The sequence below is a fragment of the Oreochromis niloticus genome, linkage group LG7 (genome assembly GCF_001858045.2).
Source record: "Oreochromis niloticus isolate F11D_XX linkage group LG7, O_niloticus_UMD_NMBU, whole genome shotgun sequence".
NCBI classification, from domain to species: Eukaryota; Metazoa; Chordata; class Actinopteri; order Cichliformes; family Cichlidae; genus Oreochromis; species Oreochromis niloticus.
Genome location: NC_031972.2, coordinates 55171653 through 55196885, shown reverse-complemented (window position 1 = coordinate 55196885; position 25233 = coordinate 55171653). Strand labels below are relative to the sequence as shown.

At 39.8% G+C, this 25233-nt stretch overlaps 1 protein-coding gene across 1 annotated transcript; it reads right to left on the bottom strand.

Annotated features, from left to right (window-relative positions):
• Positions 1-5179: 5179 nt before the first annotated feature.
• hgfb (hepatocyte growth factor b) lies at positions 5180-23635 on the bottom strand. The gene is made up of 18 exons (XM_005470844.4): positions 23463-23635; positions 20841-20997; positions 20461-20573; positions 19766-19880; positions 17947-18095; positions 16284-16404; positions 15219-15337; positions 12477-12642; positions 12241-12374; positions 11349-11442; positions 10090-10220; positions 9185-9214; positions 8588-8693; positions 8215-8289; positions 7932-8081; positions 7735-7841; positions 7354-7496; positions 5180-6826 (listed from the first exon to the last, which is right to left on the bottom strand). The coding sequence occupies exons 1-18, from the start codon at positions 23512-23514 to the stop codon at positions 6653-6655; spliced, it is 2136 nt and encodes a 711-aa protein (XP_005470901.1). The 5' UTR covers positions 23515-23635; the 3' UTR covers positions 5180-6652.
• Positions 23636-25233: the final 1598 nt, after the last annotated feature.

Here is a 25233-nt window from a genome sequence, read left to right as displayed (position 1 = left end):
AAGGGTCTGATCTTCAGGGATCTTTGTAAAAAATTCCATCTTTGGTAACAGTTTTTTTTCCCCAGTTTAAATACTGCAGGGAATTTCAAAAAGATATAAATTGAGAATTTGTAGTAATATAGTTGTATAAAGCTGGCACAGGCAAACAGAACTCCAAACATAAGTTGCACCTGGAGCCTATCTTGACATGAGTCCTACCATGCCAAACTACAGTTAAAACAGTGAGCATGCAAAGTTTTACACCTGCTTTAAAATGCTAGCATCATCATTGTGAGAAAAATGGCATTTAGCTAAGAGTATTTGTCTGTGAATTTATTTTGCCTGTTTGCAAGTAGTTTTAATCAAGTTAACCAATGTTATCTATTGATAAAGCATTATAAGCACAAAGTGGTGTGGAGTAGAAGGGAGGAGAGGAGGTCTGTGACGTAAAAGGGTAGCTGGTAGCATACATAGCTTTATCTGTGGCCTGTATCCCATGGTTACCATATGCCGAACGCCACTGGGAACCTGGGCCGGAGAAAGCAGGGTGACGCACTAGACACACACTCACACTGCAGGACAGCTGGCATCCAGCACAAATGCACGCAAATGCAAACGCACTTGTGTAATTTCACTGCACCTTAATCCAGCACTAATGTTGCTCACTCAGGGGGTGGTGTTTCTAATTCCATCTTGGGTTAGAGAGAACACAGAAGGCTAATATCTGCAGGATCTCCAACTGGGAGAGGTTATGCACCTCTATCCCCATGAGATCATCCTGACAGAGAAAGATAGAACGAGGGAGACCAGCAGAGAGAGAGAGATCCATGTAGAGAGAGACACAGACACACTGGGTAGGTGGGGGTTGGGGAACCGAGAGAGACCGAGTCAGAGACACAGGCAGACAGAACTGAGAAAAAGGTGGAAGAGAAAGGAGAGCATTATCTGTGTGCAGAGTCCTAGGAGGAACAGCCTGTTTGTAGAGTGATACCTATCAGCTCCCTGGCTGTCTTGGGAGATGTTACTGCACTGTGGTGTACTTTACCCAGATAAAGCATCCCTGTGTCGCTGATAGAAAGACTCAGACAGATAGTGGCAAGGTGAAAGGGAAAGACACAGAAAGACTGTCAGACAGATTGACAGACTAAAGATTGGTGCAGTAACAGATCACCTCTTTTAAATTCACGTTTCCGGATAATGGACAAGATTCTGCTGGATATATAATTTGGAAAAATCCTTGCATCAACACTGACACTGTATGAGAGACAGTGCAGGCACTGCTAGCATCTGGTCCCAGAAGAAATCAAATATTTTTGCTGTGTTGTGCAGAACTTTAAAGTGTATTATTTGAAGTCTAAACCTGGTATGTGTGCAAAGCATATAAGAAAATCCAAATGCATGGGATTTAGGATATAAACACACATATACTAGATATACTGTGTGTTGCTTATGTTTATTTTCTGCTTGTGTAGTTGCCCTCACATAGAATCTTGACCCTGTTTTTCATCAATGTGCAGCAGGCAAGGAGAATCTTATAATCAAATCAGAAAATGCACAAATTTTTTCATATGGAAAGTCATTTTTGATGTGAAACCTCTGGGCATAAACCTGGAAGTTAGTTGTCACTTTGAGACTTTGTGATCTCCCAGACTATGCTGTTTAATGTCCCCCAGCCTTTCCCCCCCTTCTGATGATTCACCCTGCTGCGTGTCTGCCTTCCTGCCTCTTGCTTGTCTGTCCCTTAGTCTGTCATGCTGCCTCCTGTGGTCCTGGTTGAATAACTCATGATTAATATCAGCACAGCCACTGCCTTAGCAACTGATTTACCATATCCATTGATCCAAACCTTGAGATGTCCTGAAATTGCTGAATGAATGGCATGAAAGGCTTATAAAACTACATTATCTAAGCTTGACAAAAACACTGCTCAAGGCAAAACTTTTAAAATCTGTTATCTAACAGGATGCATTTTTGAAAATCAAGTAAACATGTGATGATATGATACAATAACATTTTTAAAAAACCACAGGAACTGGAACTTATTCATTTTTAGGTCCTGGTGTTGTTAGGCCAGAAAGAAAATGCCCTGTGACTTTAACAAAGATGACTGTGAAGTGTCAAGACTTGCTTATTGAGGGACTCTTAAAAAAAGAGAGAAAGCAATTGCTAAGCAAAAATAGAGACTTAATGCTTCTCAATAAAATATGAAAGACAGTCCCTGGATATTAGCTAACTTTCCTAAAAATTGCTTTGTTGCCACACTGATTTTGCCACTGTACAGTGTTAAAAACATTTGTGATCACAATTCTGAAAACTATGGATGCTTAACTGGTTCTGATGGTCCTGGTTGTACAGACATTGTTGCTCTCCTTTCATTTCTACTGATATTATTAACACATTATTTAATTCCTCTAATGGCACTACTAATTTTAGTGTAGTGAAACTCTTCACCAATACGCTGCAGCCAGTACAAGCACTGTCTATCTAGAACAAGTCTGATCATTATGCCAATACAATTGGAAAGCCACACACACACACACACACACACACACACACACACACACACACACACACACACACACACACACACACTAAAACAGCAACCATCCCATAAAAAATGACTTTTTTACACATTCAGCAGCACACAATTGCTGCAGTATTATTCCATGTTCCATGTAAGTCTATTTTGGTTTCCACAAATTCTTTGGAGTGGTAGCTTCCTATTAGCTGCTAAATGCCTCATTGTTTTCCTCGGTTGATGCTAATTTTATCAACTGTGTCAAACTGGAAAGGCGAGGAAGAGTGGAGCTAATTTGTTAAAAAATAAACAGAACATAGGTGAGAAGTAATCAAAACTATGATGTAGGCTAGAAACTGTAACATTAGGAAGAAACAAAATAGCATTAAATGTAAAATTAAAAAAAAAATCCTTCAGCAGATGATTCCAAACATGATAATCCAGGTCAAAAATGAGCAAAATTATACAAGTGGTAAGTATAACAAGATTGTGTACTTGTTTTAAGAAGGAAAGCAGTTGAGAGAATAACACTTGACTAAATTGATTGAAAAATAATTTGTGCCTTCTTGTAGTTTGATTGCTGCTACCTCTTCTCGCTCATTTTCAAACATTTCTACAATAAGATGTGAATCAAACAGTTATTCAGTCGGTGTCTAGAAGATCAGAAGCTGAGCTGATGTGGGGAGTTAATTTCATGGGCAATGTGCTCTGTGTTTGCTGATTGTTTGTAGACCATTGTACCTGTCAGAATTTCTGGAAAACTCAATTGCATCCCATTTGTTACTGTTTCTTATATTATCTTTTTTTTAAAATGTGGGACTCATAACAATGGGAACAAGTCTGAAAACGCATCTTAAGCTGTGACAAAATATTCTTTCGCAAGTCCGTGAGAAAACAGGTTTCCAATTTTAGTAATTAAGTAAAAGTGAGCTTTTTCTTTCTTTTTCCATTAAAATTATTTGGAAAAAAATTTATTTTATTGTTCACTTTGGTGTGTATGGCTGTCCAGTGTTTGTGTGTGTGTGTGTGTGTGTGTGTGTGTGTAGTTGTGCGTGCATTTGTGTGTTTTTTAACTGAACATACTATGAAAAGTATCAGGTAGAGTTAGTGTTGGGATGGAAAGGTGTGTCATGTTACAAGGTGAAATCCTGATAGGAGAAAGATACTTTTAAAAGCTTGGATATGATCAGACTTCCTCTCTACACTCTTGTAAGCCTACACTTGGAAGTAATAATAATCTGACAATCGGAAATGGGCACACACACACACGCGCGCGCACAAGCATACTTGAATACACACAGGTATAACAGAGGCCCAAAACTGACGACTCCACAGAGAGAAGTGAAAGTGCCTAAAAAGAGGTTAAATGACATTACAAAGACAACCCAATTAGATTATGAAAGATATTCTTAACTAAATCTGAAACATAATGATCTGTAATAGGAGTCTTGTGGCTTATAAAAGCCTTTCTCTGGAATAATCAGTCCCTCTCTCATTTTCCATCTTTCTCTTCCAGCCACTCCCTCTCTTTCATTTAGTCACATACGTAACACACACATACAGAGGGATTGAGAAGCAGATCTCTGCCTGGAGTCGTCAGCCAACTGTGGCAGCATGTGAGACTATCCTGCTACTGTGTTTGAATTTCAATGGCCAGCCAGCTAGAGAGAGATAAAAGTGTCTCATTTTACTCCTCAAGTTGTCACATCGCAGCACTGTCGACAACTAATTGTTCTTTGAAGATTGATTATTGCTCTTAATCATTTTCTTTACCATATGTCTTGTAGACTGTGCTTCCATGCCAGAGTGAGCAGCCGTGACACAAGCCATGTTCAGTAGATCATTAGCCTCCTGCATGCTGTAGCACAGAGGGGGTGAGCGGGGAGGGGACCGGTGTCCTTGTGTTTATCTGCTCGTTTATATCTACATTTCCATGTCTTTCCGTTCACCCTGCTGACCTGCACATGAAAGCAAACTTCTTACACGTCATCTTCCTTTGATACCGCTACAGTATGCACTATCACAGATACTGTACTGTCCCAGCCATAAGTGCGAGTGTGTGTGCGTGTCTGTGTGTGTTGTCTCAGCATCAGCAAGCAGCACACACGTTGCAACGGAAAGTGTCGATCCCAGTGCATTTTCTGCTTGCTCCATAAGTTTCTTAATACAGCATCAATGGATTCAGCGTTTAATCTCCAGCTCGCAGTAGCCGCTCTCTTTCACCTTTATGCGTTCTATTTCTAACACTCGCATTCACACATATACTCTCATGCCCCCTCATATTTATCTCCCACTCCCACTCTATTAAACTCTGAATGTGGTGACACCAAAATTCGGTTATTTTGGTGTAGTGTTTTTTATCAGGAACAGCCAAATGGCTGGAACCAGTGGTGTGTGTAAGTATATGCCACTTTGTGTGTGCAATTGAAAGTGAATGTGGCTGTATGGATTGTGTGTGTCTGTGTGTGTGTGTGAGAAAGAGGGAGAAAGAGAGATTAGCAAGATTACAAATTCGTCCTCATAGTCTCTATGCTACTATGGTGCCATCTTCTGGTAGTGAAATACAACAACCAACCTCTGTTCTAATAATTATGCAGCAAACTGACTGCAATTATGCACGTTTGTACTCAGAATGCAAAGAATGCAACATTTAAAACATGAAATTAAAATTCAATTCACAGATAAGTAGAAAAAGAGTTTAATATAATGACAGGCATCATTTGAAAATAATGCTGAAACTGGGTTTAACATTTCACGCTCATAGTAAATGCACTCAATACAATACACATTTTATATTATAAGGCATTACTGTACAGTCTGTGGAATATAGCAGCTTGCAGAATCTTTTAGTGTGCACACATTCACACACAGACCATTTTTCTCACTCATGCAAAAATAATGTAGCTGTAAAGCCATCTCAGTCACTGACAGTAGAAAAAGAAGTGTGTCAAGTTGTTTCAAGGGCTGTTCAGTCATCACAGTGAAACCCATCACAGACAGTAATGTTACAAAGACCACATCCCATCCACAAAAGTTGGAAACAACAGACTCTGACACGCTAATATCTAGGGTGGAATTAAAATGAAGGTCTGCCAAGGTCTGAGAGTGGGGATAATTCACTCAATTCTGGCTTAAACATGCACAGGCTCACAGGCAAAAACTCACTCTCCCTCTGCACATACACGGACATAAAAAACAAACATAAAAAACAAACATAAAAAACAGACATACCGATGACGATTCAACTTTTTTTTAAAACAAAATATTATATTCTGTACAGAAAGAACTTTTGTGCACACATAAAAGGAAAAAAATACATGTTTTTCAAATCCTGTGAAGACTGGGTAACCATACACTCATTTTATTTACACAGAAAGCAAAGAGCATCTTTCAGTCAGGTGTATTGTGTTAGGAGAAGAACACTGAAGTTGCAGTTTATTTAGGTATTTCTGTTTATTTGACACCACAATGAAACAGAAATGTGGCTAAAAGCTAAAACACAGAGATAGCACACTTTGTATCCACCGCAACATCTGAGTTCTCTTATAATAGATCTATAAGACCTAAATGAATTAAGAGTGTCACAAACACACTCATTAAAATAGTATGTACAGTAAGGACCACTTTATCAAAGCTCGTCATAGTGTCCTTAACGTTGCCCTACCACTGGATAGTTTTCTAAGTGGCCCATTGACGTACTCTACAAAAGCAGCTGCTGAACCACCCAATTTGGTATTTAAAATATTCAAGTAATGCCAGGAATCAAGAGTAATTACATACACACATACACAACTATGGTGGAACTGCTACCAAAAGGAAAATGTGAAGTGGATAAAAAAAATATATACATATATGTGTATGTTTGTCTGTTCTGCTCCCAACTCAGTCAAAGCCATACTTTGTTGTTTCTTGACTTTCTTACCATATGTCTAAGATAAAACATCCATTCAAAACTGCCATCAGTGCCTTTTAGAATCAGAATATTCTTGTTGATACTTTAAATATTAAATCATAGTGTAAGTACATCCTTGGATCAATTTCCTATTGATCTGGACTGTGTAAGTATGCAAAACATATAAACCAGGCATCCTGCGTGCACCACTGGCTCTCGGTCAGATTTAGTCCCCCAAACTTTTTTCATTCTCGGTTAAGTTTCTAGACGGTGTTGGGGTAATATTTGAAAACCTTGTAGATCCATTGCGTGTAGAAGGGCACGTTAATGAAGATGCTAGGCTGGTTGGCCCGAGCACAGCCTCTGCCATGGACACTTACTCCAACAATAACCCTGATATACCCATCCTGACACACCAGAGGGCCTCCATAGTCCCTCTGCAAAAAAAAGAAGAAAAAAAAGAAATTTATAGCACATTTTTCTTTGTCCGTGGTTTTAAACAGCTAACATCAATGTTTTACATTTCTGACACTCAAATGAAATTGTTCTGTTATAGATACTATATCCAAACATGGGCAGCGCTTTTCTAAAGCCAGAAACCACAAAATCAAGTCTTTGATAGCTGATGAAATTTAGCGCAACAGTCTCCAGCTGCTCTATTTACAACTGACTGAATACTAAGCCCACGGATTCACATAACATTTGTTTGAGATTTAGATCAAACTGGGCTTTGGAAGCACTGTGTTAAACAAAGGCGCTAATACCCACGTAGATTCACACTGGGAACAATTACTTTATCCATAGGAGTAAAAGCCTGTTTTTGTTTACCAACACGGTTTGAGTGCACTGTATGAATTCTAGTGAGCACTTTTCCTTCTGATCACTAAAACAGTTATTTGCCCTTGTGTGTAAATACCAAAACACTTCTTTAGGAAAACAATACAAACTGTTTACAACAGTTTACCTCACACACTCCCTCATTCCTCTTCCCTCCTGCACAGATCTTGTTGGTGGTGATGTGAAGGTTTCCTCTGTGCATTTCTCTACACCGGTTATTCCTGACAATGGGCAGTTCCACTGCCTTTAGCATATCTTCATAGCCAGTGCCTGAAAGAGTTAAAAATTGCACTTCATTGCCTGTGTTTTGTTGTAGTAAATATAATACAGTGCAACACAATGTTAAGAAAATCCCAGGATTAACATATCGCAAGCATACAGAGCAAGAAGCTATTATTTATACTTTTGCACCTCAATCACTTGCATTTCTCCTGCTGCAGGAGAAATGCAAGTGAGAAGAACCAGAAAATAGGTATGCATACTATAACCCAATATATAATATTAGTACCTTTGGTCTCTCCCCATCCATACATTTTACATATTGTTCCTTCTGGGATGGTGCACCCAGCCACAGGTAGCTGAATCGTATGGACATTGTCTGCAGGAAGGGCAGGCCTGAAAAACATATTTGCAAAATATGATTAGCATCACAAATACAGAAAAATATATCAATATATCACTGAGATTATTTTTCCAGGCACTCACTTAGAGAGCCTTAGGAGGGCTAAGCTGGAGCCCTCAGGGCCACATATTACATGGGCTATGCTGACTTCCTGCCTCTTAGACCAGTCAGGAGCGCCCTCTCGAATATCAGAGACCCCCAGCCACACTCGATACTCGCTGAGGTTCGGAACACTGAACAGGCACAAGAAAAAGTTAATACAGTTGGAAATACTGCACAGTTATCATTCTTCAGGTTAAAACTGCTCAAATCCTTTAACTTTTTACCACCCTACTCCAAAAAAAAACAAAAGAGAGACAACATTACCATGAGGAGAAGCACTCTCTGTCAGTAAGCACCCACTCGTCTCGTATTAGTGAACCGCCACACCAGTGCATTGATCTGAGAACAGTACAAAACACAAATGTTATATTGAGGTCAAATCTATGACATCCCACAGCATACGTGACCTGAAACTGTGCCACTTTGGGGAGAAAATCTGGGGGGAAAAGCTTGTAATCATACTATGACAACCTGACAATACAATCAATAGAATCATATCACAAGCTCTTCTTCATTACATCTGAAATTTCACCAGTAGCAACACTTCAGATTTTTTTTATCAATTCAAGAATAGTCTGGGCAGGATCCTCCACTGTTCTTTAGTAGAGGAAAATGTGTCGAATGCTAAATGCCATACCCCTTCTGTATGCTGACCATCCAGCTGCCTTCTGATATGCTCACTGGACTTCCTCCTACGATTCGTGTTGTCTTATGGACAAAACAGCTCACAGAAGCGTCCTCACCTAGAAAGTCAGAACACAAATAAAATATACATTAAATTTTAGCCATAAAGACACGGTCACAGACACAATGACACTGTAGTTAACAAGGACATATATTGTTTACATAGTCACAATACAAGAGGCACTCGAGCTGCCTAATGACGCAGCTCAATCATCATCATAAGTACATTAACTGATGAGGCCGATAATTAAGGTGATTACTGAAAATGTTAACAGAACCCATTTGTATTTCGAACTCTGTATGTCAAAAGAGCAGAGGATTCGTCATTTGTTCTACAATTACTATGTGCAAAAGAGTACAAAGTAACACAGAAAGACCAACAGAGACACACAGAAAGGGAAACAGATGCCACCACAACCTCATTATCTCATGCATCATTATAGCTGGACATAAAAAGCACCCCATCAAGTTCTGTAGCCTATCAAATACAGTTCAGCAGCTGAGCCACTCGCACACACAGGCAGACAGATGAGCACAGAGAGACTCTCACCCAGTTGGATGGTGTTCTGTGAAGCATTACCTGCAGAGAGGCAAGGAGACAAGCAAGTGATCAGGGCGCATTAACTCATACAAGGTAAGAGCCAACCTCACACAGGGGTGTAAATTTCACAGTGAGCATAGAGCAACAGCTACCAGGGCCAATGAGTTTGTTTTCCACGTCATGTTTAATTGAATGCAACACGCCTTAAAAGGGCTGCGGTGTGTCTGTAGGTTAAAGCTGCTTCCTAATTTTAGATTTTTAGATGTAACAGACGCCACAAGATGCATAACTCCTTATGTTTTATTTATATACTTTAAAGCACCTTTCCCATAGCTTTAAGGTCAGCAGTCATGAATTTATGTATATTCTCATAATCTGCTCATGTCAAGTAATCAAACATGGATGCATTATTCACACCATTAATGGAAGCTTGAGAAGATAACAGATGGCAAGGATAATATATTAAACAACATATCTGAAATGTAACACAGTTATTTACAAAACAGTGAGTGAGAAGGAATCCTAAAACACAAAATACAACAAGGGTATGGTCTTGTAGTTAAAAAGTTGTGTAAAAAAGAAGGAAAAAAAAGATTCATAAACTTTTATGAGCTAGTTGCAAACATGATGCCTCTGGCTCCATACAAAAACCCTCAGGCTTCCTGATGACTATGGATCTCCTGTGAGTGTAGACAGACTTACCCACTCCAAATTATTCTAACTCTCCCTCTCTCTATCTCTCTCTCTCTCTGTGTGTGTGTTAGAGTGAGAGAGAGGAACAGAAGTGAAAACAAATCTACACTAGCTCAGTCTTTTCTCTAGAACTATGATAAAGCTTCAATTACACATTATCTAAGTGACTTTTATGTTTCTGTGTGTGTGTCAGTGCTCATATTATATGGATAGACACTCACATGGTTTCACATTGCAATAGTCCCAGGGTATGGCAGAATTGTTGGTGTAACACCAGGGACCGTGTTTGTCTTTATCAGGATTTCGACAGTAGTTTCCTTCCAGGCCAGCCGTCGGCATGCCCCTCTCACCACTGAGCAAACACAGAAACCCGAATGATCCCTTAACAAATCTTTCAACAACATTTATTAAGCCCCAAAGACAATGTGAAAACAAAAGAAACATCTCTCTCGCTTTCATTCTCTCTTTTAGTTTAAGCAGATAATTTGTCTTGTTTTGACAGTTAAAAAAAGGATTTTCTACTGATTTATAACTATGTGTAAAAAGCTGAATGAATTTAGCCAGATAGGATTTGGACCGTTAAATACACAGCTGTGTAGGCTCTCTCCCTCCAGACAAGATAATGAGGTGATTTGCAAAGGAATTACTCACTTAGACAGTATGCTCCCACCTACATTCACATATCTAATACTCGTGCAGACGTATCCCACACATGAAGCATTCTCGCTAGAATTTTAAAACCACAAACTGAATCCCTTCTCACACCAAATTCCTTAACTAATAAGGTGGTGAAATCATAGCAATCAAGGGTTTAAAATTCATGTTCTTCTGGTGCAGCCAGCTCTCTCTCTGACTTCCTAACCCCAGCTTTTGACCCATTCGAAAGAGCCATACAGTGGGGTTGAGTGGCTTTGAAGTGTTCCTGTAAAGGAGCGGTTTTAGGGTCAAGGGTGAGTTGTAAAGAGTACATCGCCCAGCCAAGTTATCTCTGGGAGTCTTTCTTGCTCAGCGGGGTCATTTTCAGGGAAACACTTCTCAAGCCATAAAAAAGCTGTAGGGGAGGCTAGGAGTTGTTTTCTCCTCTGAAAACAAGTGGCTTGCCTTGACTGACTAACAACAGCGAGACTTAAGTAGAGGTCACTTACAAAGTGCCTCCCTAAAACAACACCATGTTTCAGATTTGCACACATGGTTCTAGAAAACTCAGCTACACTTGCATAGCGGGACTGTCGTGCACAAGGTCGTCTTCTGTTCAAAATTTGTGTTTTCTTTCTTCTTGTTGTCTCACTGAGTGCCTTAAAATCTCCTACACTTTGTTGGGGTCTGTGGGTTAACATGTTGTGGGCCGGTGTGACAATTTGATGTCTATTTTAGCCAGTAGTGCTTGTCTACAGTTTTATTAATGGTGCAAGTCTGTTTTCTACATCATAGTGAAGTTTGGGAAAGTTATTAGGAAGTAGCAGGGATCCAGTGGGCCGACCTGTTGCTGTGGTCTCTCCAGGGAGCACAGGGCAGGTTTGATCTAGTCCTTGACTGCTGTCCTTGGTAATTTTCTCCAAATCTTTCGTAGCAGTCTGGATTTGGAAAAATTGAGATAGAAGAATTAGATAGACTGTCTGGACACATACTGCGTGTGCAAACAAATAAGGGCTTTAAACAAAAACATGCAAAACAGTCTCTATAAATGTACAATTATGCACGCTGTGCTGTTCAACTGAAAAGCTGGAGAAAAAAAAACTGTGAATTGAGTTCAAATATGAGCAAAAGAATACACAACCCTTAGCTGAGCTATCGTAGTTGTCATAGTGGTCCTACTTTATGCTTGGCTGGAAACACAAAAGTAATCCTTGACAATGAGAAATGAGAAAAATACCGCCATTCATAATTTTTTTAGCTGTTTGTTACCCTTCATTTCATTTACAGTATATTGTATATGGGAATGTATTGAACTCTCAAGGGTAAACCACAAGATAGCCTCAGAGTGGTTTTGTAATTCCAATTCAAGTCCACTCAGTCTCGAAAGAATATCCGTTAAAATCCCTTAGGGAATCTGAATCTGCCTACTCAGCTATAGATCTGCATGTAGAACTTCTAAATCTACCTCGAAAAGAATCTCAAACAGCACTAATCCTTTCGATCTTTTTTTCAGTGACCAGTAAGAACTGACCATCCTGAGTTGCTGTCAGATTTTATTTGTGTGATACATGGTGGTCAGTCCTTCCCACACTCTTACAGGGCAACAGCTTTCCGCTGGGATGTGTGTGGTTACAAGATCTCTCTCAGAATATGCGCATTTCTTTGCTTCCGATGGAGAGAAAATTGTCTTTTCCTTTGCTCCTGTCAAAGCCAAATAAATCTGTTGAGTCTCTCACCGCTGACAGGCCTGTTTTGGGTGCCACACTGAGGGATATTAATGCAGGACATTGTGCGGACTCTTGGGTCTGTAGTGAAGCACCAGGGGAATTCTTGGCCATCTGGATTTCGACAGAAGTTCTCTCTCAGGTCCCTGGAAAACACAAGAGAAAGTCATGCTGTAATCTGCTAAAATGTAAGTGCATGCATGTGGGTGAGTGAGTGGATGGTTGTATCATGTAAGTTTCTGACTCACTTGCAGGGGTAGGCTTCAGGCAGGAATGTATGGTTATGGGGATACTGAGAGTCCCAGCGCTGGCAGGTAAGTCCAGTGGGCGTCATATCTACGGTTCCCCTGTAACCCTCTCCTCTGCCCTGGTAACACTCAGTTGTTTCCACAACATTACTTTTAGGAGGGGTTTCTAAAAAAAAAAGCCAAAAAATGAATAATAACGCATGTTCTTAAACAAGCCAAAAGACAAACCAACATATAGCTATGATAGTATAGTATATAGAAAGCCTAGTAATTTAGGCTCAGGATCTTGTGCTCTTGCAACTAAAACGGAGAAGATGTTTCAGCATAACCCCAAAAGTCAATCTTTATTTACATACGTTAGATATACAAATCCTCTTCGATATGAGGATCATCTCTGGTATATGAGGAGAATTAAACACTACCAACCACAACTGAGGGCTAACCCAACACACATGTTTTCCTCAACATACATAATGCTAAAAAAATCGAAATGAATCCATGCGGCAATATGAAATGCATATGAAAATTAATTTTAGATGCCTCAACTACAGTGTATAAATGACTCCCAAGTTTTGAATCTGCTCAAATTTACCATTTATGATTGCACTAACACAGAAAAAAAAAGAAAAGTTTGGCCACCTAATTTACACTGTGCACAGAGATGGTGAAGAACTGATAAAAGCTTATTTAGCTGAAATGGTGTATGGAGAAATTTTGAAAACATTTGCTGTTGAGTTACAGATCAGTGAAATGAGAGCGGTAAGAGAAATTTCCCAAAGTGATGAATACTTTGTATAAATTATGGTAACTTTGAACTGTATAGAAAGTTGAAAAACGGATACTGCAAAACCTTCAGGAGGTTTTTTATTTGCCTGAAATTTGTATATCGTTCTCCATGAATGATTTTCCAGGAAGAAGTTTCAGGAACTTCCACAGGGTCAAGATTCTGCCACTGTTGTAATTTGCATTTTCACACGAAACATAATCAAATTAGTCTACCAATATATAAAAATATGATAGTCTGAATGCCATCCTCTGCAAAAAATTGGCAACTATGAACTGAAGTCAAACAAAAAGTGTGTTTGTGTAACATTGCTGTGGAAAACATTAATATAATAGATAAAATTACACTGATTAGTGTTGCATGCTCTGCCATAAAAGTGTACTTATGTTCAGAAAAGTACTGCTTGCCGATGGGGCACTTTTTGGGGGGGTTGTGGGGTAAATTGCCTCCTGGTAAATTTAGACCCTCAATACACTGTGCAGAATTCAGTCTCCCAACTGCCAACACCTACAATTCAGACTGCAACAAACAATTTGCTCTGATGGCAGCCAAATTAGTTGGCCTAAAAATGACACTGTCCTCATCCCCAGGTTTTATCTCAAAATCAGTCCCCCATCTCAAGATACATCCACTTTCTATTAGTGCACAGTGATGTCAATAATAGCAAACAGTCAGGATTATAGACGTATTCAGTGTGACAGTGTATTTGAAATGGTGCCAAATACTCTTAGTACACTGGCTATCTGACATCAACAGAATAGCTGTGGTTTTGAAAGAATGCAGTTTAGCTAGGCTGGACAACCAAGGCAACCTCTTCACGGAGATACTCATTAGATAGTGCTACAAGTTCATTAACCTGAGCATTACATGACTGTACCCGAAAATGTACAAAGCGCCAGATCTTCAAGTCTCTAAAACAGAGATTTGCTGTGCATAGTAGATGCATAAAAATAGATTTGAACTAGTTTGACAGTAAACAAAAGAAGGGGCCTTATCAAATGAACACTTTATCTGGTTGTCTCTGTGTGCCTTGTTTTGATTAAGACTAACTGGGTCGTAAACTTGGTCTGTTCCCAAAAAGCTCCCATAATAGAGAAAGAGTGAGAGAAGGGTTGAATGCCCTGGGTAGGAGACAATTTTTACAGAGGAGAAAATAAGGGGGAGAGAACAGTGAATCACTGGGTCCACATGGTGGAGTGCCATCTAGTAAACATGGTGCCAGGACTGCTGATGATTCTAGCAGGAAAGCAGGCCGGTCACAGACTAAAGAGAATAAAGCAGAGTCCAACAACAACACCAGCTCTGTTTCTGTTTTATGTTCTTGAAGAATCCAGTGTGTGACTATGTGACTTGTCACTGACTGCAGGGTGAACTCCAAGCACGTAGTGTATGCCGGTTTACTACAAGTGCAAAGACACACAAAGCCAAAGCCAGATGTGACGCACACACCGATCTCTTAGACATCAATCACACCGCTTGCACTAAGTGTATGAGGTGTAAATGATCTGCTTGTAGTGTGTATGACCCTGGTGTTGTGTCTGTATGTGTAACACGAGGTTAATGTAGAGCAGTAATTGAGACCTGTGCAGTTTGACTACCACACATAAGAGCTGGCATAGAACAATAAACAAAAAGCCAGTGGTGCAGGGAAAAAAATAAACATTCTGGCTATCAGAGAAGACATAACAGAGAGCCAACCCTAAGAGGGAAGGGAGGGGGGCTCTGCATCTGTTTGTGTGGGTGGGTGAGTGTGTGTTTGTATATTCTTTAGCATTAGCCAGGAATGGTAAAATGAAAGGTACAGGAAGCAGTACATTTTGATGCAGTCAGTCATACTTTGTTGACCCGCACTAAACAGCAACACAGCCACTAACAGAAGGGCATAGATTGCTCCATAACATGCATGACAAATGGTAATGGATTCAACCACACACAAACAAACATGAATATATGCTCACCGCAAACTGTGATGTTGCAGTACTCCCAGGGTGTATTTGGGTCTGTGGTAAAGCACCAGGGTCTTTGGCGTCCGTCTGGATTTCTACAATAGTTATCATCCAGGCCCTTGTCAGGGTACCTAATACAAAACAGGCAGAAAAAATATGTAAGCAGAAACAAGACTCAAAAGCATTGCAAATAAATAAAATATAAAACAACTATCACAGACTTGGAGCACTCCTTGATGTTAACTGCCACTATATTCTAAAAGTCCAGATGTCCCTGTCAAGAGATCCATGTTTCTATTTTCCTCCTGATTCACAAGCAGTGCGAAATAGTTGAGAGACAATTCACCATTGCATGTAACTGACACACTAATAACTCTTCTTAGCTCAGGGGAGTGAGGAAGATAATAAGTTGCACCACTACAGGTGTTCTACAGTAAGTCATCCCAAAGTCCCACATCCCTTCAGGCCTGTAGCCACTAGGCATGAAGTATCAGGCTGTGGGACCCTCTCATTACATTACTGCTATGAGCAGTCTGAGACCTCGTTTACATAAACAGTGGGATGATTAAGGATGTGTTAACGAGTCCCCACTAATCCAGACCACCTGCCATCCCACTAGCTGTCTTGACACAGATGCACACAGCTGACGTGTACACACACTTTTTGAAGATCATGCAACGAATACTAATATAGATTAAAATATATGAAACCTTTAAACAGGTATAAATGAATAACAGCTTAGGCCCAAGTCTGAGAGTTTAAAGCAATTTGGGACAATTAAGTCAAAATGAAGCATTTTCCCAACATACTATTGTTAAATACACACAAAAAACACATAAACATACACTGGATTCCAATATCATTCCTTTGGGGAAGGTTTTCACTAACTGAATCCAAATCACTTCATCACCAAAGTAAGTGCAGCTAAACTACATTTAATTACTTTATGAACCTTTTAAAACATAATGTATTCTCATGCTATAAGCATGCATGCAAGTAGATGTGATTGAGCTTGCACAAATTTTGTGGGCTGCAGAGGTAAGTGTGTATTTGTGGGTGTGCACTTGTGAGCATCACCTCTTGGGGTGGTACAGGTGTTTGTGTGGGTCATCCAAGTCCCACCGCTGGCATTCTTTTCCACTTTCTGTGTGGTCCATTGGTCCTCTGTAATCCTCACCAATACAGTTGATACACTCAACTATACAGCAGTGAAACACACGTTCACACAGAGAGACATGCAAAATAAGAAAAAGCGTCTTAGTAAAACGCTAAGTTGATCAATGAAAAATCATATATCCAGAATATAAATGAGGGGTGTGTGTTTTTTTTAGTAGGATAGCCATGGGTTGACACAGGAATAGAGTTGAAGATCAAATTGAATACACTTTAGTGTTTAATATTAGATTCCCAAACTGTTAAGCAACATTTTGAACTAAACATTTTGATAACATAATACTTAAAGTGGGATAAGCAACATTTTTTTGTTTGTTTCACTAGACAAACAAGTCGTTAACAGCCTTTCACCATACTAGATTATCAACTGGTCTGTGCAAGAACTGGATCTCTACACCTACTTTATCATGACCATCAGTTTTGGCCAATCAAAGTTCTTTTCTGACTGCATCAGGTATAAAGTAGGAAGAAGGCCATGTTTTTGTTCAAAGACTTTATTTTTGCATACTTCAGCTTTAATGAAGACTTGTTATAAACAAAGACATTTAAAATATGGATGCAAATAGTATGTATGATTTAAAAAGGCAAAGGTTTCTTGGATAAAGACAAAGTCTCATTTTCTGCCTGGTGAGTAGAATACACTGTCTAGTGTGAACAACAGCAAGGATCCAGATTGGAAACAGATGTTTGTGAGTCCACAGGCTGCACATGTATTTGTGCTTGTACACGCCATGTTTGCGTGTCTGTGTGTATGTTTCCTATTAGGACCACTTAATTTCAGGAGAAACCCTCCCAGTCATTTTTTTACTGAAAGAGCACGGGCTTTTTATCAAAACACAATGTCATTATCTTTGTTGTACAACTTGTGTCAGTTAAAGAGCAAGAAGGATTCCCATTTTGTCCTAACCAACCACAACCTGGCTCCTCATTAAAGTGATCCAGTGCCATGCATGCTGAGGAAACAACCCCTCTGACAGCATGAATCCCCGAGGATTAGATAACAGAGGTCATTATCATCCCCTCCTTCAGTGCCTGACAGTAACATTGTGCGATATAACATAAAGGCTGAAACATGCTGAGAAGGCCCTCTTCTTTCATCACAACCACATGTATGCCACAGGGATGGATATAATGGCTAACAATTGATGTTGAGTAGATGACAGGGGGATTAATATCCCGTAACATTCCAACACCCGCTTCTTCAGGTTCAAACCATTTACAAACCCTGAGCCTGATGGAATGAGAGAGGACAGTGTAAACCGAACCACACACCTGGAAACAGCTGCAGCTGGCCTCAGCAAGTAAAACACACACACACACACATACATATATATATATATATATATATATATATATATAGATAGATATCACATGAGAGCACAGTTTAGGTGAACTTGCTTAGTCCAACTATATGATTGCCTTATTTGCCACAGCTCGTTTCAGGCTATCAAGCCTCAATTGGTGAGATAATGCACATTGCAGAATGGGTATTATTTTAACATTAATATGTGCTTGTATAAACACTGATATATTTCTGCAAACGTGTGTGCCTGTGTGTAAAACCCACCCTCTGAACACTGTGGTATGCCACACTCCTCATGTCTGAAGTGTGGCCGAGGGTCGGTGGTAAAGCACCATGGGCCAACAGCAGAGTTGTCTGGGTTGCGACAGTAGTTTTCCCGGAGGTCCGTCTTCCTGAACCTCTTAGACATGAATCTGTCAGAAGCAGAGCCGCAGTTACAAAACAAACACATGTACCAAGACCTGCTGCCAAATACAGCGTTTCGGCTCGCATGCAGAGCAACTTCCTTTTGAAAAACACCAAAAGGTCACAGTTTGTGGTCTCTGGTTTTAATCTCTGACAGAATGACTTCTCCTTGCTCATTTACAAGAGTGCTGCTCTGTAAACACCACTGGTGGAAATTAACAAAAATAAAAGTTACTGATAACTATGCCAAAGGACTGAATCATCAGTGACACAGCAGTGTTTTTTTAGGGAAAACAGGTTAATACTTAAAAGCAAAGTTAGTTCTCCATGAGGTTGGCGTTGGACGTAACATAAACATACTGACAAATGACTCATAACTTTTACATCAGGGAAGCACATGGCTGTAGTCACCAGCTGTGATGATGGACACAGAAAGCATAGCTTGTTAGACAGGCGGTGTTTTTCCACATGATGGGGAAAAGATAAAGCTATGAAATAGTCCTTCACTAGATTTGGTAATGACAGGTACAAAAATGAGAAGTCTTTGGTGGGCAATCTATGGAGGGGAAACCTTACACTGATAAAAATGCTATTTGAACTTGTGTGTGTGTGTGTGTATGTGCGTGCATCCATCTGTGCTTGCGTGTATGTCAATTTCCCATGTCTGTAAGTGAACTGATAAAACATACAAAGTGCCTGGGTTTAATTACCTGATTTACAGAAAAGTTAATAACGGCCTGATAAAGCAGGTTCACTGGAGGTGCAAACGTACACTGCCGGCTTTGATTCGACACTACAAAGCCTTTCAAAGTCATTTTAAATCTCTGAGGAGAAAGGGCAGTGGGATTTTTCTTTTTTAGTGACGGTTCAACACTATTCATGTGCTCTTTGTTTTGGAAATCAGGGAATTGGTGGCTATCTTTCAATCTTGGATTACCTTTAAATATGAAATGATAAAGAGAATAATGAACAGAATTCCAACAATGTGGAAAAAAGAGGAAAACAGTTTAAAAACAAAAGAGAGAGGAGGTAGCATAGGGTTCAGCGGTAAAGTATGGCTAGTGTACAATCCAGTCGTTTTTGATGTTCAAGGAACCACATTGCGCTCTCTGCCGTTATTAAGTCTACAGTGGATCTTAGTCATATAGGCTTAGATTAATATAACTATATTGTTGCTTACTGGGTAAAAAACGATGTAACTGCATGTTGCAATGCAACCGACATCAGCGCAAATTTCACTTTTGTCATCTTTTACTGGCATCTTATTATTTTAACTTTTTTCTTACCGTGAAAAACACTCTTATCAGCAAAAATAGATTTCGATATTTAGGGGACATACCTAGAACTTAAACTTAACCAAATGTGGCATATGCCAGTAAAAGTAAAATGCACACACTTGAATTCACACACATACACATCTAGATAAACAGTAGGTCCACAGCAGGAAATGATCTGTGACTGTGTAAGGCGTTACAATGAGGTCAGTTCTGATGAATGACTGCTCCCAGGAGCCTAATCAACCCCTAATATATCATACTCGTATATACATATGCACACAGACAGACCAGCCTCTAGCTACTAGCTAATTGCATTACTAGCAGGCCAAAACTAACAGTAAGAAAGAGCTTATAACACTATTTTGTTTGACATTGTGGTGTAAAGTACATCAGATTCTTACTTGTGCTCATGAGGAACAGGAGAAGCCCAGGCCTGGCACAGGATCCCACTCACAGTCACTGACCTCCGGCCCCTGTAACTCTGACCTGTTCCTACAATGCATTCTCTAACATAGTCTGAAATAAGACAGAAACAGAGAATGATCTGGTAAATGTGATAAGTGCTTTGCATAAAGAGCCAGAACAGATAATAGAGAAAACAGACAGAAGGAGATTTTCATCTGAAACACTGATCTTAACAGAGATGCGACAATGCCAAAAGTCAAATCTGTTTTCCTAATCATCTTTAAAATCTGGACTCAGTAAAAAATATGTTACACAGCCAGCATGTTCACAGTTCACAGTTGTGGTCAGTGTGATTGAAAACGGGTGGGAATTTCCATTATTTACATAAACACCGCTTAATGACTGAAAATGAACCATTATGTGGCCCAACCCAATAAACACGACAATAGTCCTTGCCCTTCCTAGTCTTCCCCCCAGAGGGTTCCCATCATCACGGAGCTAAAATCACTCGAGCATAAATTGTTATGAAATGGATATTTTTTTCAAAAAACGTAAATCAACACAACCTCTACAGAAGCAGTGGTGTCTATTGAAAGCAAGGCTACCTCACGGATGTGTATTTTCTGAGAGTCAGAGACACTTGTTGTGTATGTATCAGCTGGGTGAGCAAAAACATGGAAATGTAGAGCACCTTTCTTCTCATAGAGTTGGTAGTTCATGTTCTGCTGGCTCTGAACTCCTGGTGAGTTCCTGTCGAAGGACAGCCACTGGCATTTCCTGTTTTTATGATCATACACAAATGCTCTAGAGAATAAAGAGGATTGGAAAGGAGGAAGAGAAAACAGGAGGGAGAGTGAGAATAATAATGGTCAGTTTTATGACATCTTGGAGTAAAAGGAAACCAGTAACACAGGGATTCTATGAGTACACAAAGGAGAGGCCTGCTAAACTAAACATCAAAATTCATGCATCATGCAAACATTAATTAAGTAGGACGAACTGAAAGCCATTCCCATGTTACCAAAGTAATATCCTGAAACTGAAAGGGTAATGACATTAGCATGGACTAACCTGCAGGTAAAGGGGAGCCTTTTGTTGCGACTGCAGGCTTTAGCACACTTCGATAAGCTCAGCTTCCTGCTTTTGGTCAGGTGGGAGGAATCAGAATGGACCATCAGTTGAATGCTGTCAGTTTTCTGGTAGTCCTGGAGAGCATTTCTTCTGCCTTCTGATACACAATTACATAATGTGGTCACGATCACTCAGTAGTATTAATTTGACATTTTACATTATTAATGAGACTCATCTATAGGCAGAGAGAGCATCATTAGGAAGGGCCTGATGCTGTTGTGGTTGAACACAGACAGATAGCTTTATGACAGTCTAAAGACTTGTCTGGCTCTACATCACTGACAAAAGTAGTCTTAGTCTGCCCATTCTAAATTGTATATATTAACACAAGGGATACTAAACGCTACTTCTAGTAATAATAATAATAAAATTAATTCATACAAACAAAGCATTTTTTGTTGTCTGCTGATGAGACTGTTTTAAAAAAAAAAAAACCTCTCAAACACATCATTTCTTTTTATTTTGCAAAGAGCCAGACTTTCTTTTAATTTTAAGTGGTCAGACTTTCTGAATATCTTTCAGGTTTTTTTCTTTTTCAAAAAAAAACTTATTTTCACTCCTCCAGTCCTTGTTCTTGATCATTTTCACAGGAATATTTTCTTTTTGTTTGTTTAGTCACTTAACAACTTTGAATCAATTTAACCATTTAAAAAAAGCACCTACACCAGGGAAAGAAACAGTATTGTGTTTACATGTAACAGACAACTTAGCAAAGAAACAATTTAAAATTGCATCTTGTGCACTCTGTAATAGTGTTTTTTGCACCAACAAGATGATTCCCAAAAAGCTTTTGCATATCTGGCTTGATGTGCACTTTAAAAAAAAACCCTGAGGAAACTGGAGAGATGGAAGACAAAAGAAGAAGTCTTAAAAACCATGGCCTTAGGGAATGAAAAAACAAAAACAACTGAAAAACTGCAAAAACCAGACACAGGACCTGAGAGATGCATTTTGGCCCTTTAGCAGATCTATCTACTGCTCACCAAAGCCTCATCTGAAATGGCCTCAGTGGGAGGTTGGCTTTTAAAAGCCATATTTAAGGAAGGGAAACAAGGAGAAAATGCATAGGTAATGTGCAAGAACTGGACTGAAAATGAGTGACAAGAGAACTCAGATCCAAATGAATATGGAGGTCAGAAGAGACGTACATTAGTGAGTGTCTACAGCCATCTGTAAAACAGATTGGATGCTTTGTCAATGTTTGGAGCTGAATGAACACAGAAAAGTACCACCAGATTTTGATCCACCATGGAAAACCTTTTGGAAAGCATCTGAGTAACAGTGGTTTCATTTTTTAGCATGACAATGATCAAAACTACACTCCTAATGCAGTAAAAGTATACCTTGTAGAAAAACACCATGGAACACTATCAGTCATTGATTGGCCTCCCCAGAGCCCTGACCTCAACATTTTTGAAGCAGCATCCATAGAAGAGCTTTGAATGACCTACAAGAAGCCTGGAGAACTATTCCTGAAGACTACTTGCAGAATTACAAGACAGCTTGGCTAAAAGAGTTCAGGCTGTGTTAAGAAAATAAGGTGCTCATACCAAACATTGACTTCAAGTTTCTAAGAATTGTGCAAACACTGTTCTTGCTTTATAAATGATATTTCCATTTATGTTTGCAAACGTTTCAATAAATCACTGCACCTATTTCCCCATTTTCTTACTAAAATAAAAAGAAATGAGCGGTGACTCAAGCCTTTTGCACAATACTTGATGTGTGAAGAAGTCTGCTATAACTGTGCATCCTATTAGGTCTACAGCGTCCAATGGGATGCACAGTCATTTGTCACTGGCCGTAAATGAAATCGAGGCTGACACACACACAAACACACAGAGAACATACAAACAAAAATCGTTGAATCACTTGAAGGGAAGACGTCACACATCAGAGTTGATTTCAGATTCAGTGTCTGGATGGTTTACGGTGTGGTAAGCAAGCTGGGGATCACAGAGTACCAGAGGCTTAGTGTTTGTCCGCTCGTCAGCTTGAGTTGACCGGCTTGGTGCCAAGGAGCAATGAACCGCGAAAGTTGCACTCAGTTACAGGGTGACTGCACGATTGATTGGATTTTAACAGGTCACTTTAGGTGACATTGGGTTAGCGTATAAGCAGATGCTTTTTTCTCATCACTTACCCAGTGTTCAAATCAGCTAAATTTCAAAGCGATACTATATAGTACAATGAGCTCTGGTAGTGAGTTAGAATGAAAAAGCTCTGTAATGGCTCTTAGCAAAAGCATCTCTTTTCACTGAAGTCCAGTCTTAAGAAATACTACCAGAGATGTGTTTTGACTCTAAGTAACGCTAACCCATAAATCGCGCACCCTCAGATTACATTAATAACACACCTATACAGAGTTAAACACAAGACGAATGTGTTATTATCCGAACATCGCATGCGACAGTAATAAAATTAGATGGATCACGGCACTCCTAACTCGTGCTTGACAGTTTGTTATGCAGGGAGCGCAAACCAGTGCGCTCACACGCTGGCTCTGGTGTCACACGTTGGGCAGCAACGCGAGCAGTTGTGAGTAGTTTTCGGCAAACTTACCAGAGCAAGAAACGACGAAAACGAATCCGAAAACGAGCTTGTAAATCCACATGGTCTCGTCACGCAACAACGGTTTCTGAAAACAAGTCGGAAAAGCTGCTTGCGTTGCTGTCGGACTGCAACCAGGAGATGTTGCTCCCACCACTGCACAGATGATGCGTCTTCTCTCTAAGTACTTCCCCGCGTCACCCCTCCCTCCCTCTCCTCCCCTCCTCTGTCCTCTCTCTCTCTCTCGGTGAGTATGCTTATCCCTCCACCCCCCTCTCTCTTTCTCTCTTTTCTCTCATTTCCTTTATTTTTAACTACCATCAATTTTCAATTAGGTAAGCACACGCATACACATTGCCATCCCTTCCGTAACAACGTTGAATAACTGATCTTTATATCAGCAACGCGCATCTGCGTCTTCAGACCCGTGGTTTAGGAAATATTACATCCTCTCTTTCTTTTTCTTTCTTTTTCTTCCTTACCACCCTCCACTGAGTGTTATTTTCTTACAATTAGAAAAAGTTTTAATGTGTAGAAGGAAGGAAAAATCATTCTGCTATTGTGGCAAATTTTGGGAAACCTTATTTGCTGTAATCCATACATTTCATAGACTACAGAAGACTTCACATTCTAATTGAAAAGCAGTGCTACCACAGTTACACATTTGGACAGACTGCAGTATGTTTTCCTACAAGTCTGTAAAAAAAAAAAAAGAACATTATTTTAAATGTTTTAAAGTGTTCTGCGGATTCTTTACCTATCTCACTCTCGCTCACCTTTTACTACTCAGTCATCTTTTTGGACCTTTTACACTCTGCTTTTTTACAACCTCACCAAAGAACACTGTGTCCAAAACAAAACAGATATCAGCAGGCACTTGTCAACAAAGATAAACCTAATGGGGATGCAAAGGACAGAGAGGTTGTTTATGCTACTTTACTTCTTTCTTCCCTCCGTCTAAGTAGTGAAATTACTGGTGGGGGTGCATGAAGACATTGCATCCATTTCCTGAGTGACATGTCTATTTCCAGTGATGACAGCACAAGACAGCAAGCATGACACTTAGCTGCCCTTTGCGTTTTCTCTAAATACCTTCAATGCAGCAGTCACAGAGCAGTCCTTGGATAAGAGCCTGATGAGAAGTGCAGTAAAGAGACATCATGTAAGTTATCACAAGGCAGGCAGGGGTTTGCTGCATTATGGGAATTCCCGGTATTTTCTTTCAAAACATACCATGTGTGCAAAACAAAAACAGACCAATAGATGAATAAATGTCTAAGGGGAGACAGACTACATCGCTATCTCCTCTTTGGTGCAATGAGTAATACTCCTGTGGCTTCCTGATGACTACAGTCATTTGCAATAATAAACAATCAGGCATGAGTCAGATACTTTCACTGGAGTAATGCTCAAGCTCCCTTTCTTTACTCTCTTTCTTTGTGTACCATATCTCATCTACATCCACATATAACTAAACCACACACTGTATACTTGAGGGAAATTGATTCCAACTTTTTTTCTCTCACTCTTTTGTCTTTCCAGAACTCACATGCACACAGATTCAAAAACACGCATGCTCACACATAACGAGCAGCAGATGACTGGATAACCTTTACCAGTTTGAGTTTCCAACAGAAAGCCTTCTTCACCACAATCTCATTACTGACTTCTCCTAGCAAGAATCCAGTGGGTGTTTTCACTGACTCCAAGAGCAACAGCTTCTGCTAGAAGATGGAAATTAGAGAGACCCAGTAGCCCACCACTTTCCTCATAAGAGTGCTGT

What these genes read in the sequence shown, in the direction of transcription:
- hgfb (XM_005470844.4), bottom strand. Translation starts at nt 23,514, where the DNA reads ATGTGGATTTACAAGCTCGTTTTCGGATTCGTTTTCGTCGTTTCTTGC. An exon ending in CCAACTCTATGAGAAGAAAG is followed by an intron (nt 19,881 to 20,460) that starts GTGCTCTACATT and finishes GTCTTATTTCAG; the next exon opens with ACTATGTTAGAGAATGCATT. An exon ending in GCCCTCCTAAGGCTCTCTAA is followed by an intron (nt 7,842 to 7,931) that starts GTGAGTGCCTGG and finishes TATGTTTTTCAG; the next exon opens with GCCTGCCCTTCCTGCAGACA.